Here is a 19,101-nt window from a genome sequence, read left to right on the forward strand (position 1 = left end):
GTGTTGGCATAGGTGGCATAGGGAATCCCGTTAAGCATTTTCATTTCAGAAACATTTTTTCCTTTAAATAACCTCACTAGCCAATATTCGAGTTTAACAATATAGTATTAAAACCAGGGTAATTTTTTCATAAATTGAATTACTCTGTATTATGGGTCAATTCATATTACATTAAGCAGAGCCATGAATACCCTGCATATAATACGGCCTGGATTTTAGTCCTCTTAGAGCTTTAGCTTTAGAAAGGGTTTTGTTCATCATAGACATATATAAAATGAAATATCTGTCCTTTCGTATTATACTTGAGAACACTTTTCCACCAATAGATTTCAATGTCCCTGCCAAATAATTGGCCCATTATAAAAACATTTACAAATATTCTGCTTACCTTTCTTAGGGATCTTGTCACATCTCCAACCTGCAAGACAGAGGGTGCTTAGTTCTATATGCCCATTTTCCCTTCTCCTTAGAGACTGTGTTTGCTTGGATAATGGAGCTACAGAGGTGGGGTATGTGAGACTCAATATAAGAGTACATTAACGCGATCATTTATTAGGATCTCACAACCAGCAAAATACCTTCACATTCCTGAATTCAAAGGGGCCCAGCCACCTCCAAGTTAGCATACCCAGGGCAGCCAAGACAGGGTACACCTGTCTTGGACTTTTTCAAGGTGCAGTGGGGTTCTCCATTCTACTACCTTAGGTTTTCAAGTGTTAAACAATTAATATCCTTCTTCTGAATTTACACACAATGAAAGATAGGACTGGAGAGATTTAATTCAAGCAATCTTCCTAAATACAAATAAATGATCACCAGCGCAATGGCTCCCCAGTTTTCTTGGGTATGGTCTGGATTCCTTAATATGGATTATAAGGTTATTCAAGATCTAGCCCCCCCTTCTCATCCCCCAATCTTTTCACCCCCAATCCCACATATGCCATGTAGAGGTCAGACCAGATTTATTTCAGTTTCAGCAACATACCTTCTTCTGTCTCATGAATGTTCACAATGAGCTGGGAGGGTTTTTTTGGTTTTCTCTCCCCCCTTCCATTTTGAACTTCATCCAACCCATGCTTACCCCACCTTCACATATTTAATTTCTACCTACACATTAGGTCTTAGCTTACATGTAACTTTCTGCAGAAAGCCTTCCCTGACCACTGAATTATAGCTTTGTTTCCTGAGTATTCTGCATTTTCCCCTTCAGACTATTTACCACACTATGCTATAATCACTTCTTTTCGTGTCTGCAAACACCATGGAGGCATTCTTAGTTATTCTTGTATTCTTATCATTTAGCTCGGTGCTTGGCAAATACCAAGTTCTCTATAGATATTTATTGAACAAGTGAGGGACGTCTCAACATCTAATAGCACCCTTCTTATGTCTCAGGTTTGAGAGCAGTAACTTTATGCACACCTGCAAATAAATTGTCTAAAACCAGCCCAAACTGTCCCTTTCCTAGAAAAACAAAAAAGCATCCCAACTAATTCATTTGAAAAACAGAAGATGTATGAAACACCCCCAAATCTTGAATCATTTCAGATTCAATGTGACAAGATGCGAGACAGGAAAAATACAATAAAATTTAAGTCATTTTTGCTACAAAACTGAAATGAAGGAAACTCTACAAGATCAGGCAAAGTTCACGTGTATCAAGAACTTCACCACATTGAGAACTTTCAATGATTTGGGTTCACTAAAAACAGACTTAGGTCTTACAAAGAAGAATTTCCATACTAAGGATGAGCTCACTTCCTTCCACCCCCTACACCCCCCACCCCCCACCCCCCACCCCATGCTGCCATTTGCCTCCCCACTCTACTACAGTTCAAGCCAGGAAACAAAACAATTCCTCAAGAATAAATTTAAAAGATAAGATTCACTAGATTACATTTCTTCAAACTCATATTATAGTTTGTAGAGAGACCTCAGTGCTGACATATCCCTGTAGCTTGCATACTGCCATATTTACTAAGGAGTTCTTAATTTTTGGCTCCATATAAAGAAAATGGGATTGAGTAGATTTAAAATCCTTTTAGTTCCTATTCTGGGCCAAGGAAAACTAGCAAAAATTAAGTTCCCGGAGAATATTATTAGGTTTCTTGTCCCTCTTTACCAACTCTCAACATCATTACTCTCGCATAGCTGTGTAAAAGCTTATTTTGAAAGTTATTATGGGCAGCAGTCCGTGGACCTCCGAAACTCATCTTGAATCTCTGTAAGAACATTCATTGTAAAACCCAAGGTTTTTGTCACTCCCTAGAAGAAAGTCCTGTAGATCTTTTTTTTTTTTTTTAACATTTTATTTACTTATTTGAGAGAGAGACAGAGAAAGCACTAGGGTTGGAGGGAAAGGGGGAGAGGGAGAGAGACAAGCAGACTCCCTGCTGAGTGCCGAGCCTAACATGGGGCCCCATCCAGGACCCTGAGATCATGACCTGAGCCAAAGTCAGATGCTTAACCCAACCGACTGAGCCACCCAGGTGTCCCGAAAGTCCTGTAGATCTTAATATCAAGAATAATTGTTCTTGTCCTGAGAAGCTGGTTTCCTGGAGAAATCAATAAGAATGCATTAAAATTATAAACCTCAGGCTCTCACCCCAGACATGCAAAATTTTAAGTTCTATTGGTGGGGCCTGAGTGATTATAGTTTTATAAGCTCATCAGGTGATTTAGGTACACACAAAGGTTTGGGAATCCCTCTTTTTTTTAAGATTTTATTTATTTATTTGACAGAGAGAGAGAGAGCGAGAGAGGGAACACAAGCAGGGGGAGCGGGAGAGGGAGAAGGAGGCTTCCCGCCAAGCAGGGAGCCCAATGCGGGACTCGATTCCAGAACCCTGGGATCATGACCTGAGCCGAAGGCAGCCGCTTAACCGACTGAGCCATTCAGGCGCCCCGGGAATCCCTCTTATAAATGAGAATTATGTAATTGATAAGTTTTCTCTTCAAATTCATCCACTGGAAAGCTTAGAAAGCAAATTTATAGTTCACTGGTAGCAGGTGTATAGATCATTTTATTATACTTCTTAATTATTTTCCTGTCTCCCCATGTTTGCATCTTTGGTTTGTATTTATTTCTTCTTTCACCTCACTTCCAATTTAAATTCTTGTCATAGTACATAACCATATAAGCCATCTTAAATTCTTTTTGGAACATGACAAGAAGCAGATAGGCAGAGAGCCAGACGAATTTATTACACTCAGTTCTTTAGAGGAAAAAACGTCTTGGCACCTGGTGCAGAGTAAGCATCCTTGGCTGACCTGGACAAAGCCCCATGCATGTGTGTGTGTGCTCGTGTGCACATACACGCTTGCTCATGCTGGGGGAAAGGGGAGAGGAGGCCATGCGTGTGCATTAAAGAACTATTGTACTTCCACTTTTCAGTGAATGATTTTTAAATTTTTCTATCAAAAAGCAACTGTACTTCTTTGCTGCTCCTCATTAAACTTGCGGTACATGTACCAGCTAGAAAACTCAGGTCTGAAACAGTAATGTGGATGGATGTTTTGATGAGACTACCCTTCTGTCTGTTGGGCCCTTTCTGGGTTGGCCCCAACCCTTTCCCTCTTTTATTTTTTTTAAGATTTTATTTATTTGACACAGAGAGAGAGACAGCGAGAGAGAGAACACAAGCAGGGGGAGTGGGAGAGGGAGAAGCAGGCTTCCCGCCGAGCAGGGAGCCCGATGTGGGGCTCGATCCCAGGACCCCGGGATCATGACCCGAGCCGAAGGCAGACGCTTAACGACTGAGCCACCCAGGCGCCCCTCAACCCTTTCCATCTTAATCCCTGCCTTGTCTTCTTTTACTGAATCCTCAAAGAAGGCATACATTTATAGGAGCTTTAGAGAGTGATTCTCAGAATTACGGGAAGGGAGGGGGACGTAGGTTGTTTTGAGATGTTTCAATGAGGGAAATGCACTCTCTGCCCTTCTGTCTACTAAAACCTTCTATCTTTATTACAACCGCCAGCCTTTGAGAATCACTGTAAATGGGGCTAAGCCTGGGAATTTTAACATATGGGTAACTGTTTGCTTTATTTATCTGAGTGACTGATCACTCAGATGTGTCTGTGGCTGGGAGAACCAGATTTTTGTCTCCTGTTTTCTTCTCCTCAGTCATTCCCAGGAGGAGGCTCTGTGAGACCACAGTTTGAGACATCTCAGTTAAACGACCTCAGGGAGCCTTTGGGTGGATGTAGCCTGACACTGGCTCTCTGTCCTAGAAACCAGGCTCGAGGCTGTTAGGCTCCAGTGCATTTGCTGGTTTTTCACTTTTTGGATTATCGATTTGTCATACAGCTCCATCTGTTCTGAAACATAAGTGATGGCTAGTCTTCACCATACCAAGATCAACTTTATAAGACTTGGGTAAGAACTGGGTCAATGTGGTCCAGCTGAAAACCCTAGAGTCTGATAAATCTAATTGGGAAATGTTCTTCAGTGCTCTGTAGGTCAACACAAAGTTTGTCAAACTGCTATTAAATTTTGAGATAAGTAATAAGCAAAAGGTCCACCTGAAGACAAGATCCTTCAATACAACCAACATTCTGAGAATATATTTTGTATAAGGTATAGGCTAGGTAAGGTGATCTGCAGACAAGAAGGCTGACAGAGTTAATAACAAGAGCCAGCATTAGCCAGCATTTAGTGAGTATCTGGCAATTAATACATACTTTAATTTAATTTGAAAAAGCTGAGCATTACTCACTTTTTACCAAAAGAGAACTAAGTCCAGAATGGATAAGAAACTTGTCCAAAGCCATGTAGATACGTGTTAGAGATAGGATCCAAAGCTGCTATTTTCCCCTAACTAATGAAAGGCACCACCTCCAGCATGGTGTGTGGGTGTGTGGTGTGTGTGTAGGGATATGTGGTGTGTGTATGTGGGGGCGTGTGGTTGTGTGTGGGGGGGCGTGTGGTTGTGTGTTTGTGGGGGGGGCGTGTGGTTGTGTGGGGGGGCGTGTCGTTTGTGGGGGGGCGTGTGGTTGTGTGGGGGGGGCGTGTGGTTGTGTGGGGGGGGCGTGTGGTTGTGTGGGGGGGCGTGTGGTTGTGTGTGTCGGGGGACGTGTGGTTGTGTGGGGGGGGGGCGTGTGGTTGTGTGTGTGGGGGGGGTGTGGTTGTGGGGGGGGGGGCGTGTGGTTGTGTGTGGGGGGCGTGTGGTTGTGTGTGGGGGGGGCGTGTGGTTGTGTGGGGGGGGGGCGTGTGGTTTTGTGTGTAATAAGATATGTAAATCAATAACTACAATACCAAGAGGCAGAAAATAAGGGATGTATGATGGGAGAAACACCAATATGGCGCTATGAAGAGACGGAGGGAAAGACTCTCAGGAGGAATTGGAAACTGGCTTTTGAGTTGAGTTGAAGAACATAAGAAATGGATGGGATTGGGAAAGATGGAATTGAGACTGGCATATCATGAAGAAGAAACTGTGTGAGAAAACACCTGGAGACAGGAGAGGACTGGTTGGTTTAGGAGAGGGGGAGTTCTCCAGTTTAGTGGGCATTCAGGATAAGTTCAAAGGCCCATCGTGGAGAGCTCTGGAGGCGCAGCTGGGCCAGGGAGCATCCCTAATTTGCTAATGGACTACTCATGGTTATTGGGCAGCAGAGAGATTGACAGCAGTTGTGCTTAAAAAGAGGAATGGGCGGACTGCATACAGGAATGGTACTTGAAAAGCATGGAGGCCAATTAAAAGAATTTCAAAGAAGTCGAAGAAAGAGTGAGGGCAACTCGACTGTGGGCAGCAGGAACTCATGGGAGGGGGACAGATCCAACACCCCAACTCAGGACTTTGGCAATGATTAGAAAGACTAGGAGCAGATTTGGGGTAAGTTCAGTTTGGGACACATTGAGCTTCAAGCAAGGGTAGGAAATTCATGTAGAGATGCCGGAGGGCAGTTGGGATAGCCCCTTACAGTTAGGAAAGGGAGATTTAGTAAAATGTGAGAGATTTTTGCAATGAGGTCTATAGGAGAATTTTTGCACTATACGAGAAGATGGGGTTGCAGAAAGGCAGAAGGAAGAGATCGGAGAGAATAGATGGTGGTTCATCAACCGTAAACACAATCTGGCTGGGGAGAAAAAATAAGTGGGCAATGAAGAAATTGCTGTACAGAATTAACTGGCAAACTTACCTTTACAGAACTGACTCCCCATACACAAAAGACTTAAACAGGGAAGAGCCATCCCTATGATCTTAATAAAGGTTGGATGACAGGATAGGCCTCCTGATTTTCGGGGTTTCCTTGGGTTGTTTCTTGTGGTTATGTACTGTCAGCCTGAAATAACTTTTCAGTTTTCTCCTTTTGGTTTATTTACTAGCTCTTGGATAATAGGAGCAGACACCAGCAATTCCTTTTTAAAATACAAGCCTAAAGTGTAGGCTGAGCGAGAGATCCACCCTACAAGCTATTCCTGCATCTAGTAATTTTTCCTGCTCTCCCTAGCGCTGGAAGGTGATCCCTGCTTCCTTACCAAGAGGTTACCTGGGCATTGCTGCAACCTGAGGAAACATTTATTCAAGCCAGAAGCACTCCAAATGGCAAGATTACGCTTTCAATATTTACCATTCTGCCCTGGGCAACTGAGACCAGAACGCTGCTGATTATTTTCAAACACAGAAAGAAAGGTTAATAGATTTGAATGATGGATATCATGCTCTTAAGTCACTTGGCAAAGTGGCAAAATTATAATGGTGTAGGACATACAGCCATTGTGGGAATAACTACTATAAAATAAATAACTACTACCATGGAAATTGACCTGTTTATTACAGGCATTGGTTGTACTCACCACAGGTTCAGTAGCTCCTGAAGGGGCTGCTCCACCATCACTCTCCGCCCTCCGCTCTCCACCGCAAAGCATTGATGGCTTTTAAAGGGGTATCCACTGGGCCCAGCGTGAATGTTGCTTTGGCTTCTTCCTGTCTCCTCTAGCTGTAAAATTCAGGGGGGGAGGCAAATGAAAATCTGCTTAAAGATTTTAAGTCTTCTAAAGAACCAGATCTTGTTCATTTTAGGCTCCGTTTTCACCTACTCTTTAAGGAAATGGAGAGGACAGCTAATTCCAAACTAATTCAAATCAGCCAGCCAGTACAGGGTTGCTGTCTGGATTCTGGATTCTCATGGAAGTAGTAGAGTCCCTTGGTGAGAAGGGCTTTGGAGTCAATTAGTCCCCAGTTCAGTTCTCAACTCATTGATTCCATTACCATGAAGCCATTTACCCACAGTATTCTGGAGAAGAGCTGTGGCAGGCTTTAGGCTCTGGGTTATGGTGAACAGACACAGTCTCTGCTCTCTGGAGCTTATCTGTTGGTTGGGGGAGACAGGCAATTAAAAAAAAAATGCTGTAATGAAAATCGAAGGAGGGCCACGAGGTTCAGAGTTCTTATGGGGTCAGAGGTGTTCCGTACCTCTCCCTATCTATGTGAGGTCTTGGGCAAATTTCTTAGCTCCTCAGTTTCCTGATAGAGTTGTTGGGAGGATTCAGTTAAATAACACAAATCACTAAGTCTGGTGTGTAGGAAACACAGTGAACCCTATCTGATATTATTTTAAGCTCCCAGTGGCAGGATTTTGAATCATTTTGTTCCCTCAGTGCCTAGAGCTGTGCCTGATGCATGGCAGGCATTTGATAAAATTTTTTGGCTGAATAACTTTAATGAGGAAGAGTCATAATGGGGAAAAAAGGACACCAGTGGAGATAAAATTAAACAGTAAAAAGATTCATAGACTGCTTGATGGAGCCTTGGTAACTTGAATGTAACAAAGTGGATCTTTTTAGGGAGAAACTAAGTCCCAAAACAGAGTGCTCAGAAATTGTAACTAATCCTCACCTGAAGGAATCAGATACTTTCTTCTGTTTGTTCACCAGGGGGAGTATACTACCCACACAAGTCAGCCTTTCCAACACCTCTGAATGTGAAGCTCTTTAAAACGGTAATGAGTTAATGGAACCAGTAGAGCCTGAGGCCACAGCCTGTTTTAATTTCAGCAAATAGTTAAAAAGTCTCAGACCAAATCAAGTGGTAGCCAGAACGATCAAAATGTGATTCAGGAGCACTGGGTGTTATACGCAAACAATGAATCATGGAACCTCATCAAAAACTAATGATGTAATGTATGCTGATTAACATAACAAAATAAAATCTAAAAAAATGTGATTCAGATAGTCTTTTAAACTTTGAAAGGGTATGTATCTGCTCATTTCTTAATCTTTGGGTATTCAAATTATGATGCTCTAAAAATCACTATGGATATATCATTCCTTGATTAGTTTCGAAATCAAAGTTTGCCAATATTCATTTTTTTGCATATACTTTTTACGATTTTATTTTTGAATAATCTCTACACCCGATGTGGTGCTCAAACACACAACCCCAAGATCAAGGGTTGCACGCTCTACCAACCTGAGCTAGCCAGGTACCCCTTTGCACATTTTCTTGCATACTCAATCCGGATAATTTGTGAATTATAATATTTTGCTTTTCTTTTTTTTAATTATTATGTTATGTTAATCACCATACATTACATCATTAGTTTTTGATGTAGTGTTCCATGATTCATTGTTTGCGTATAACACTCAGTGCTCCATGCAGAACGTGCCCTCTTTAATACCCATCACCAGGCTAACCCATCCCCGCACCCCCCTCCCCTCTAGAACCCTCAGTTTGTTTCTCAGGGTCCATAGTCTCTCATGGTTCGTCTTCCCCTCCGATTTCCCCCCCTTCATTCTTCCCCTCCTGCTATCTTCTTCTTCTTCTTCTTCCTTCTTTCTTCTTTCTTCTTTCTTCTTTCTTCTTTTTCTTCTTTCTTCTTTTTCTTCCTTCTTCCTTCTTCCTTCTTCCCTTTCTTCTTTCTTCTTTTTCTTCCTTCTTCCTTCTTCCTTCTCCCCTTCCCCTTTCCCTTCCCCTTCCCCTTCCCCTTCTTCTTCTTCTTAAATGTATTATTTGTTTCAGAGGTACAGGTCTGTGATTCATCAGTCTCACACAATTCACAGCGCTCACCATAGCACATACCCTCCCCAGTGTCTATCACCCAGCCACCCCATCCCTCCCACCCCCCACCACTCCACAAAATAAGTCAATCAGAGAAAGACATGTATTATATGACCTCACTGATTTGAGGAACTTTTTTTTTTTTTATTCTTATGTTAATCCCCATACATTACATCATTAGTTTTAGATGTAGTGTTCCATGATTCATTGTTTGTGCATAACACCCAGTGCTCCATGCAGAATGTGCCCTCCTCAATACCCACCACCAGGCCAACCCATCCTCCAACCCCCCTCCCCCCCAGAACCCTCAGTTTGTTTTTCAGAGTCCATCGTCTCTCATGGTTCGTCTACCCCTCCGATTTCCCCTGCTTCATTCTTCTCCTCCCGCTACCTTCTTCTTTTTTTTTTCTTAACATATATTGCATTATTTGTTTCAGAGGTACAGATCTGAGAGTCAACACTCTTGCACAATTCACAGCGCTTACCAGAGCACATACCCTCCCCAGTGTCTATCACCCAGTCACCCCATCCCTCCCACCCCACCCTCCACTCCAGCAACCCTCAGTTTGTTTCCTGCAATTAAGAATTCCTCATATCAGTGAGGTCATATGATACATGTCTTTCTCTTTTTGACTTATTTCGCTCAACATAATACCCTCCAGTTCCATCCACGTCGTTGCAAATGGCAAGATCTCATTCCTTTTGATGGCTGCATAATATTCCATTGTGTATATATACCACATCTTCTTTATCCATTCATCTGTCCATGGACATCTTGGCTCTTTCCACAGTTTGGCTATTGTGGACATTGCTACTATAAACATCGGGGTGCACGTACCCCTTCAGATCCCTACTTTTGTATCTTTGGGGTAAATACCCAGTAGTGCAATTGCTGGATCATATGGTAGCTCTATTTTCAACTTTTTGAGGAACCTCCATACTGTTTTCCAGAGTGGCTGCACCAGCTTGCATTCCCACCGACAGTGTAGGAGGGTTCCCCTTTCTCCGCATCCCTGCCAACATCTGTCATTTCCTGACTTGTTAATTTTAGCCATTCTGACTGGTGTGAGGTGGTATCTCATTGAGGTTTTGATTTGGATTTCCCTGATGCCGAGCAATGTCGAGCACTTTTTCATGTGTCTGTTGGCCATTTGGATGTCTTCTTTGGAAAAATGTCTGTTCATGTCTTCTGTCCATTTCTTGATTGGATTCTTTGTTCTTTGGGTGTTGAGTTTGATGAGTTCCTTATAGATTTTGGATACTAGCCCTTTATCTGATATGTCATTTGCAAATATCTTCTCCCATTCTGTCGGTTGTCTTTTGGTTTTGTTGACTGTTTCCTTTACTTTGCAAAAGCTTTTTATCTTGATGAAGTCCCAATAGTTCATTTTTGCCCTTGCTTCCCTTGCCTTTGGCGATGTTTCTAGGAAGAAGATGCTGCGGCTGAGGTCGAAGAGGTTGCTGCCTGTGTTCTCCTTTAGGATTTTGATGGACTCCTGTCTCACATTGAGGTCTTTCAACCATTTGGAGTCTATTTTTGTGTGTGGTGTAAGGAAATGGTCCAGTTTCATTCTTCTGCATGTGGCTATCCAATTTTCCCAACACCATTTGTTGAAGAGACTGTCTGTTTTCCATTGGACATTCTTTCCTGCTTTGTCAAAGATGAGTTGACCATAGAGTTGAGGGTCCATTTCTGGGCTCTCTATTCTGTTCCATTGATCTATGTGTCTGTTTTTGTGCCAGGACCATGCTGTCTTGATGATGACAGCTTTGTAATAGAGCTGGAAGTCCGGAATTGTGATGCCGTCGGCTTTGTTTTTCTTTTTCAACATTCCTCTGGCTATGTGGGGTCTTTTCTGGTTCCATACAAATTTTAGGATTATTTGTTCCATTTCTTTGAAAAAAGTGGATGGTATTTTGATGGGGATTGCATTGAATGTGTAGATGGCTCTAGGTAGCATTGACATCTTCACAATATTTGTTCTTCCAATCCATGAGCATGGAACGTTTTTCCATTTCTTTGTGTCTTCCTCAATTTCTTTCATGAGTATTTTATAGTTTTCTGAGTACAGATCCTTTGTCTCTTTGGTTAGATTTATTCCTAGGTATCTTATGGTTTTGGGTGCAATTGTAAATGGGATCGACTCCTTAATTTCTCTTTCTTCTGTCTTGTTGTTGGTGTATAGGAATGCCACTGATTTCTGTGTATTGATTTTATATCCTGCCACTTTACTGAATTCCTGTATGAGTTCTAGCAGTTTTGGGGTGGAGTCTTTGGGGTTTTCCATATAAAGTATCATATCATCTGCAAAGAGTGAGAGTTTGACTTCTTCTTTGCCGATTTGGATGCCTTTTATTTCTTTTTGGTGTCTGATTGCTGTGGCTAGGACTTCTAATACTATGTTGAATAGCAGTGGTGATAGTGGACATCCCTGCCGCGTTCCTGACCTTAGGGGGAAAGCTCTCAGTTTTTCCCCATTGAGAATGATATTTGCTGTAGGTTTTTCATAGATGGCTTTTATGATATTGAGGTATGTACCCTCTATGCCTATACTCTGAAGAGTTTTGATCAAGACAGGATGCTGTACTTTGTCAAATGCTTTGTCTGCATCTACTGAGAGGATCATATGATTCTCGTTCTTTCTTTTGTTAATGTATTGTATCACATTGATTGATTTGCGGATGTTGAACCAACCTTGCAGCCCAGGGATAAATCCCACTTGGTCGTGGTGAATAATCCTTTTAAGGTACTGTTGGATCCTATTGGCTAATATTTTGGTGAGAATTTTTGCATCCATGTTCATCAGGGATATTGGTCTGTAATTCTCCTTTTTGATGGGGTCTTTGTCTGGTTTTGGGATCAAGGTAATGGTGGCCTCATAAAATGAGTTTGGAAGTTTTCCTTCCATTTCTATTTTTTGGAACAGTTTCAGAAGAATAGGTATTAATTCTTCTTGAAATGTTTGGTAGAATTCCCCTGGGAAGCCATCTGGCCCTGGGCTTTTGTTTTTTGGGAGATTTTTGATGACTGCTTCAACTTCCTTAGTGGTTATAGGTTTGTTCAGGTTTTCTATTTCTTCCTGGTTCAGTTTTGGTAATTGATACATCTCTAGGAATGCATCCATTTCTTCCAGGTTATTTAATTTGCTGGCATAGAGTTGCTCATAATATGTTCTTATAATTGTTTGTATTTCTTTGGTGTTGGTTGTGATCTCTCCTCTTTCATTCATGATTTTGTTGATTTGGGTCATTTCTCTTTTCTTTTTGATAAGTCTGGCCAGGGGTTTATCAATCTTGTTAATTCTTTCAAAGAACCAGCTCCTAGTTTCGTTGATCTGTTCTACTGTTCTTTTAGTTTCTATTTCATTGATTTCTGCTCTGATCTTTATTATTTCTCTTCTCCTGCTGGGTTTAGGCTTTATTTGCTGTTCTTTCTCCAGCTCCATTAGGTGGAGGGTTAGGTTGTGTACTTGAGACCTTTCTTGTTTCTTGAGAAAGGCTTGTATTGCTATATACTTTCCTCTTAGGACTGCCTTTGCTGCATCCCAAAGATTCTGAACAGTTGTGTTTTCATTTTCATTGGTTTCCATGTATTTTTTTAATTCTTCTTTAATTTCCTGGTTGACCCATTCATTCTTTAGTAGGATGCTCTTTAGCCTCCATGTATTTGAGTTCTTTCTGACTTTCCTCTTGTGATTGAGTTCTAGTTTCAAAGCATTGTGGTCTGAAAATAGGCAGGGAATGATCCCAATCTTTTGGTACCGGTTGAGACCTGATTTATGACCTAGGATGTGATCTATTCTGGAGAATGTTCCATGGGGACTAGAGAAGAATGTGTATTCCGTTGCTTTGGGATGGAATATTCTGAATATGTCTGTGAAGTCCATTTGGTCCAGTGTGTCATTTAAAGTCTTTATTTCCTTGTTGATCTTTTGCTTAGATGATCTGTCCATTTCAGTGAGGGGGGTGTTAAAGTCCCCCACTATTGTATTGTTGTCGATGTGTTTCTTTGCTTTTGTTATTAATTGCCTTATATAATTGGCTGCTCCCATGTTAGGGGCATAGAGATTTACAATTGTTAGATCTTCTTGTTGGATAGACCCTTTAAGTAGGATATAATGTCCTTCCTCATCTCTTATGACAGTCTTTGGTTTAAAATCTAATTTGTCTGATATAAGGATTGCCACCCCAGCTTTCTTTTGATGTCCATTAGCATGGCAAATGGTTTTCCATCCCCTCACTTTCAATCTGGGGGTATCTTTGGTTCTAAAATGAGTCTCTTGCAGACAGCATATCGATGGGTCTTGTTTTTTAATCCAGTCTGATAGCCTGTGTCTTTTGATTGGGGCATTTAGCCCATTTACATTCAGGGTAACTATTGAAAGGTAGGAATTTAGTGCCATTGTATTGCCTGTAAGGTGACTGTTACCGTATATTGTCTGTGTTCCTTTCTGGTCTATGTTGCTTTTAGGGTCTCTCTTTGCTTAGAGGACCCCTTTCAATATTTCTTGTAGGGCTGGTTTTGTGTTTGCAAATTCCTTTAGTTTTTGTTTGTCCTGGAAGCTTTTTATCTCTCCTTCAATTTTCAATGACAGCCTAGCTGGATATTCTATTCTTGGCTGCCTATTTTTCTCATTTAGTGCTCTGAATATATCCTGCCAGTCCTTTCTGGCCTGCCAGGTCTCTGTGGATAGTTCTGTTGCCAATCTAATGTTTCTACCATTGTAGGTTACATATCTCTTCTCCCGAGCTGCTTTCAGGATTTTCTCTTTGTCTATGAGATTCGTAAGTTTTACTATTAGATGTCGGGGTGTTGACCTATTTTTATTGATTTTGAGGGGGGTTCTCTGTGCTTCCTGGATTTTGATGCCTGTTTCCTTCCCCAAATTAGGGAAGTTCTCTGCTATAATTTGCTCCATTATACCTTCTGCCCCTCTCTCTCTTTCTTCTTCTTCTGGGATCCCAATTATTCTAATGTTGTTTCGTCTTATGGTATCACTTATCTCTCGAATTCTGCCCTCGTGATCCAGTAGTTGTTTATCTCTCTTTTTCTCAGCTTCTTTATTTTCCATCATTTGGTCTTCTATATTACTGATTCTCTCTTCTGCCTCATTTATCCTAGCAGTTAGCGTCCCCATATTTGATTGCACCTCATTAATAGCCTTTTTGATTTCTACTTGGTTAGATTTTAGTTCTTTTACTTCTCCAGAAAGGGTTTCTCTAATAACTTCCATGCTTTTTTCAAGCCCAGCTAGTATCTTTAAAGTGATGATTCTGAACTCTAGATCTGACATCGTACTAATGTCCGTATTGAGTAGGTCCCTGGCAGTCAGTACTACCTCTTGTTCTTTTTGTTGAGGTGATTTTTTCCATCTTGTCATTTTGTCCAGAGGAGAATAGATTAATGAGAGAACAAAATGCTAGCAGAGTAACCACGTCCCCAGAAAATATACTCTAAACAAATCAGAAAAGACCTGAAGCATTGGAAAAAGAAATGGAAGGAGAGAAAAAAGAAAAAGAAAAAAAAGAAAAAGATAAAGATAAAAACATACAAAAACAAACAAAACAAAACAACAACAACAAAAAAAATCAGAATGTGATCAAATATGATCAGGCTGGTATATAGATCAGTGCCACACACTAGATTTAGGGTGTATTTTGGTCTTTTAGAAGAAAGTGCCTCCCAAAATTTTAAAGAAAGAAAAACTTATATATGTACAAAAATAAGGGTTGATATGGTGAAGGGATGGAATATGACTGTAAAGATGGAAGTTATAAAAAATTTTATAAAAGGAATTGATAAGAAGTTGTTTGAAAAAAGAAAGAAGAGGATTTAAAAAAAAGAAAAAAGAAAAAGGAAAAAAAAAGGGAGAGGATGTGATCAGGCAGGGGAATAGAAAACACAATATACTAGAGATTTAGGGTATATTTTAATCTGTTAGAAGAAACTATCTCAAAATTTTAAAGAGAAAACAACTTATATATATATGCCAAAAATAAGGGTAACTACTATGAAGGGATAGAATATGACTCTAAAAATGAAAAATAAAAATGTTTTTTTAAAAAAAGGGATTGATAAGATATTGGTTGAAAAAGGGAAAAAGAAAAATTCAAAAAAAAAAAGCAGTTAAAAAAAATTAACTTTGAAAGACTAAAGAATCATGGTAAAAAAGCCGTGAATTCTATGTGCAGTATTCCCCTAGCGCTGGCGTTCTGCCGTTCTCATTGATCGGTGAACTTGGTCTTGGCTGGCTGTGCTCGCTGATCTTCTGGGGAGGGGCCTGTTGCCGTGGTTTCCAAATGTCTCTGCCGGAGGCGGAATTGCCCCGCCCTTGCCCCCTCCCGGCTAAGTCATCTGCTCGGGTTTGCTCTCCAGGGTTTTTGTTCCCTGCGAGCTTTCTGTACAGCTTTGGAGGCGGAGAGTGAAAATGGCGGCCTCCCAATCTCCGCCCGGAGGAGCCGAGAACTCGGGGCCCTGCTCCTCAGTGAGCCCCCAGAGAAAAGCCGTCAGTCACTCCCGTCTCCCCGGTCTCCGGCCACACTCCGTGCTCACCCGGCCTGTGACCGCGCGTTTCTATCTCTGGCACCCGACCCCGGGTGGAGTCTCCAAACCCAGCAGATCCCTGTGGTGCGCTCCCGCGCGGCTCCTCCCGGGGGAGGAAGGTGAGTCTCCCCCAATCTGCCGCTTGTTGGGTCCCTGCTGGAGGAGCAGGGGCCCGACTGGGCCGCGGATCCCGGTTTATGGCCACCCCGAGCTGAGAGCCCGCGCCTGGGCTCCGCCTCTGCAGCCGGCTTCCCTGCTCCGATACCTGGGAGCTCTGCCACCCTCAGGCACCCCCGGTCCTTCTGTGACCCCGAGGGTCCTGAGACCACACTGTCCCGGAAGGTTCCACCCCCTGCTTAGCCACCAGAGTGACGTCTCTCAGCGGAGCAGACTTTTAAAAGTTCCGGTTTTGTGCTCCGCGGCTCTATCACTTGCCAGAAGCGGCCGACGGAGGCCCCTCCCCCGCCGTCTATCCTCCTGAATATCGCCTCAGATTCACTTCTCCGCACGTCCTACCTTCCAGAAAGTGGTCGCTTTTCTGATGAGAGAGTTGTTGCTCTTCTTTTCTTCGATCTCCTGTTGAGTTTGTAGGTGTTCAGAATGGTTTGATCCCTGTCCAGCTGAATTCCTGAGAGGAGACGAAATCCAGGTCTCCTACTCCTCCGCCATCTTGCTCCGCCCCCGATTTGAGGAACTCTTAATCTGAGGAAGCAAACTGAGGGTTGCTGGAATATTTTGCTTTTTGTTACAAGTTCCTTCTCCCTCATATTCACAGGTGGAGTTGTAAAGTGTAAATGGTCACTGTTAAACCAGTGTGGAACATATGTTGAAATGATGAGACAAGAAGCATAAATAGAGCAGTAATCTCCCACAGAGCCTGGTAATCCTCTAAGCTGGAGGGATTGCTGGTAAATGTGGCCTCTGCATGCTGCACGGATGAATCCCAGGCTCCTTCCTCAGGTGACAATTATGGGTCTTCCTGGAACTCTCAGGTATGACACGGTACTACTTAAATGAAAATTATCACAGTAAGAACAGTTTTAGAAATGCCTTTATTTTATTATTTTTGTATAAACAACAATGTTGTGTGGAGTTTTTCCTGTTGGTTAAAATTTCAGTGACTCAAAGCTATGAACAGAAGTCATTCTATGATTCAAATTCCAAACTCAAGGAGGCATCTGTGTGCGAGCCAGCTACCTCCCCAAAGGTTAACTAGAGACATACCTGTAGGATCTGGCCCTCTCATCAAGGAGTACGATGCTGCTCAGAGGGGAGAAGGCAGACATCTTAGGAAGTGCAGTTTGCAGAGAGTCAGATGCTTTGCTCCTCCAAACCCAGAGAAGTGGAGGTGCCAAGAGAATCCTCATAAGCCTTGGCCTTGCCTGAAAGAAAATGGACACTTTCCCACTTAATTGGATGTCTGCTTAGTCAGGGACTTGTTGACTTGTCCCATTCTCCTTAAGCAGGGGTAAAGGTAACTGGAGTGACTTGGCATCACAGGGTTGCCAGGTAAGGAGGGGAGTCAGCGCTGTTTGGGATTTCCGGGAGGTGAGGATGATGGGTGCCACAGGTCCTGCCTGGAGACAGCTGCCGAGAGAAGAGGAGATTCAGGGCTATCGAGTTGCCAGGAAACCAAGCAAAAGCAGCAAAGAGGCATAGGCAGAGGAAGGGGATGTGAATGTCAGCTGGGGGTCAGCAGCGGAGGTGGCCACACTGAAGAATGAACCAGCAATGCCCGGGAAAGCTTGGAGAACAGGTTGGAGCCACTGTCCACCCCTAATGACCACAGTCCAGCTTAGCAGCTGTGGTGGACCAGGGGAAACAACTGCAGCCTCCCAGTTAAGTAAGGAGATGGCTAGTCTTCGCAGGACCCTGGGGGGAGCCAGCAGCTAGAGGAGGGTAAAGGGAAAGCTTCCCAAAGAGCAGACCATGCTCCCTCCCCCAAAGAAAAACACAGGAACTGAGTATTTGGATCTAGCCAGTGCTGGGGACACGGGGGAAAGCTTCTTTAAATGTGTAATTTAATTTTTAGAAATGAACAGAAGTGAGTCTTTAAAAGATGAAACAAGACTTCTGTGATAACCAAAATTTGTTGGAAGTTATAAACTATGGCCCATAATCATGAAGGGACCCAATAACCAGTACACATACCATATGTATGGAGGCAGCTACTAGAAGAAATCAAAATCACTGTATGTTCAAACCCCAACATTTTTTCCTAAAAACTGTCTACTTTAAACACATTTTAGGAAAAAAAAAAAAAAAAGGAAGATGGCATTCACTCAGGTTCAGTCAGAAATCGAGTACTGGCATGCTAAGACACACACCTGGCTTCTTGTGCCCCCAACCTTGGCGCCTCCCGTTATTATCTTGCCAACTTCATTTTGTTGGGTTCTCGTGAGTTATGGCGTCAGGGAGGCTAAGAGCTCTGAGTGAGCCTCCCTTTGCATTCTTGTCTATTCACCAATACGATAAACGTGCTCTCTCAAATCTTTCCGAACCCAAGTCAGATGACCTACCTAAAATCCAGATCTTTGGGTCTGTGTTTAGCTACTTGCTGTAACACTTGGGCCAATGATGTAACCTCGTTTTCTCATTGACAAAATTCAGGGATGACTCTAGAGCCTTTTGACCCTTCTACTTAGTAAGGAAGAGTCTTATAGGATGCATTATCCTGAGATGTACAGCAAGGTAGAATTTTTAAAAAGTTCAAAATGTGTTTAAGTAGACTCATGGCTACCAGATGGGAGTGTAAAAGAGTAATGAAGATAGAAAGAGAAGAGACGCATATGCAAAAATCTGGTTTTGGAAGTGAGCAAGTTTCAGGACCGTTTGAGGAGAGACATGTTATAATGAAGTGAAGGGAAGGAAGGCAATTAGGTAATGGGGGCTAAGGGCTTTACAATCTGAGATTTTATAACCATATTAGAAAACAATGCCTTTGACCTCTGAGAAGAAAAAGCAGGCAGGGAGGCTCAGGAGGGAGAGAAATAGTTTCCAAGCTTGGGAACTAAGTAGCAAAATGAGATTGATAGCTTAGGAGTGAGACAGAAAGAGCATTCACGTCCCGCATCGGGCTCCCTGCTTGGCAGGGAGTCTGCTTCTCCCTCTGACCCTCCCCCCTCTCATGTACTCACTCTCTCTCATTCTCTCTCTCTCAAATAAATAAATAAAATCTTAAAAAAAAAAAGAGCATTCACATGGTTTGATAAAATTAGCATTCAAGTCGAGAGGGTCTCCTGAAAACAGCCAGAAACGCAATAAAATCAACAACTGCTATAGCAATTTAGGGATTACAAACTATTCTAATATGGTCCTCAAACTGCCTTCAACAGACCCAAAGAGGGGGCCCAAAGAGGGGGTCAGAGGCCAAGGTTGGGGGCAGGTCTCAAAACTTGGTTCATATGTCCAATGAAGAGGACGTTAAAACTGATACGCTGAGCTTGCAAAACGCAATTTTCCTTCCCTCTCCTAAAACTCTTGGTAATCTTAAATACAATACATAGGACAAGGAGAAATAATTAAAAACATACAACTCACACACACACTGAA

General features: G+C 42.4%; 2 protein-coding genes across 2 annotated transcripts in view; both read left to right on the forward strand.

Annotated features, from left to right (window-relative positions):
• IMPA1 (inositol monophosphatase 1) overlaps positions 1–16,455 on the forward strand; it is a 71,489-nt gene extending 55,034 nt beyond the window's left edge. The window contains exon 9 of the mRNA XM_064588158.1: positions 16,325–16,455. Coding sequence (XP_064444228.1) covers positions 16,325–16,401 — 77 coding nt within the window. The 3' untranslated portion in view covers positions 16,402–16,455. The remainder of the gene's footprint in view (positions 1–16,324) is intronic.
• Positions 16,404–19,101, forward strand: part of FABP12 (fatty acid binding protein 12) — a 53,977-nt gene continuing 51,279 nt past the window's right edge. The window contains exon 1 of the mRNA XM_064588159.1: positions 16,404–16,541. The gene's annotated coding sequence lies outside the window, so the exon portion shown is untranslated. The remainder of the gene's footprint in view (positions 16,542–19,101) is intronic.

Source organism: Mirounga angustirostris, unplaced genomic scaffold (assembly GCF_029215605.1).
Source record: "Mirounga angustirostris isolate CCGP_5_RB_7025 unplaced genomic scaffold, mMirAng1.0.hap1 SCAF_4, whole genome shotgun sequence".
NCBI classification, from domain to species: Eukaryota; Metazoa; Chordata; class Mammalia; order Carnivora; family Phocidae; genus Mirounga; species Mirounga angustirostris.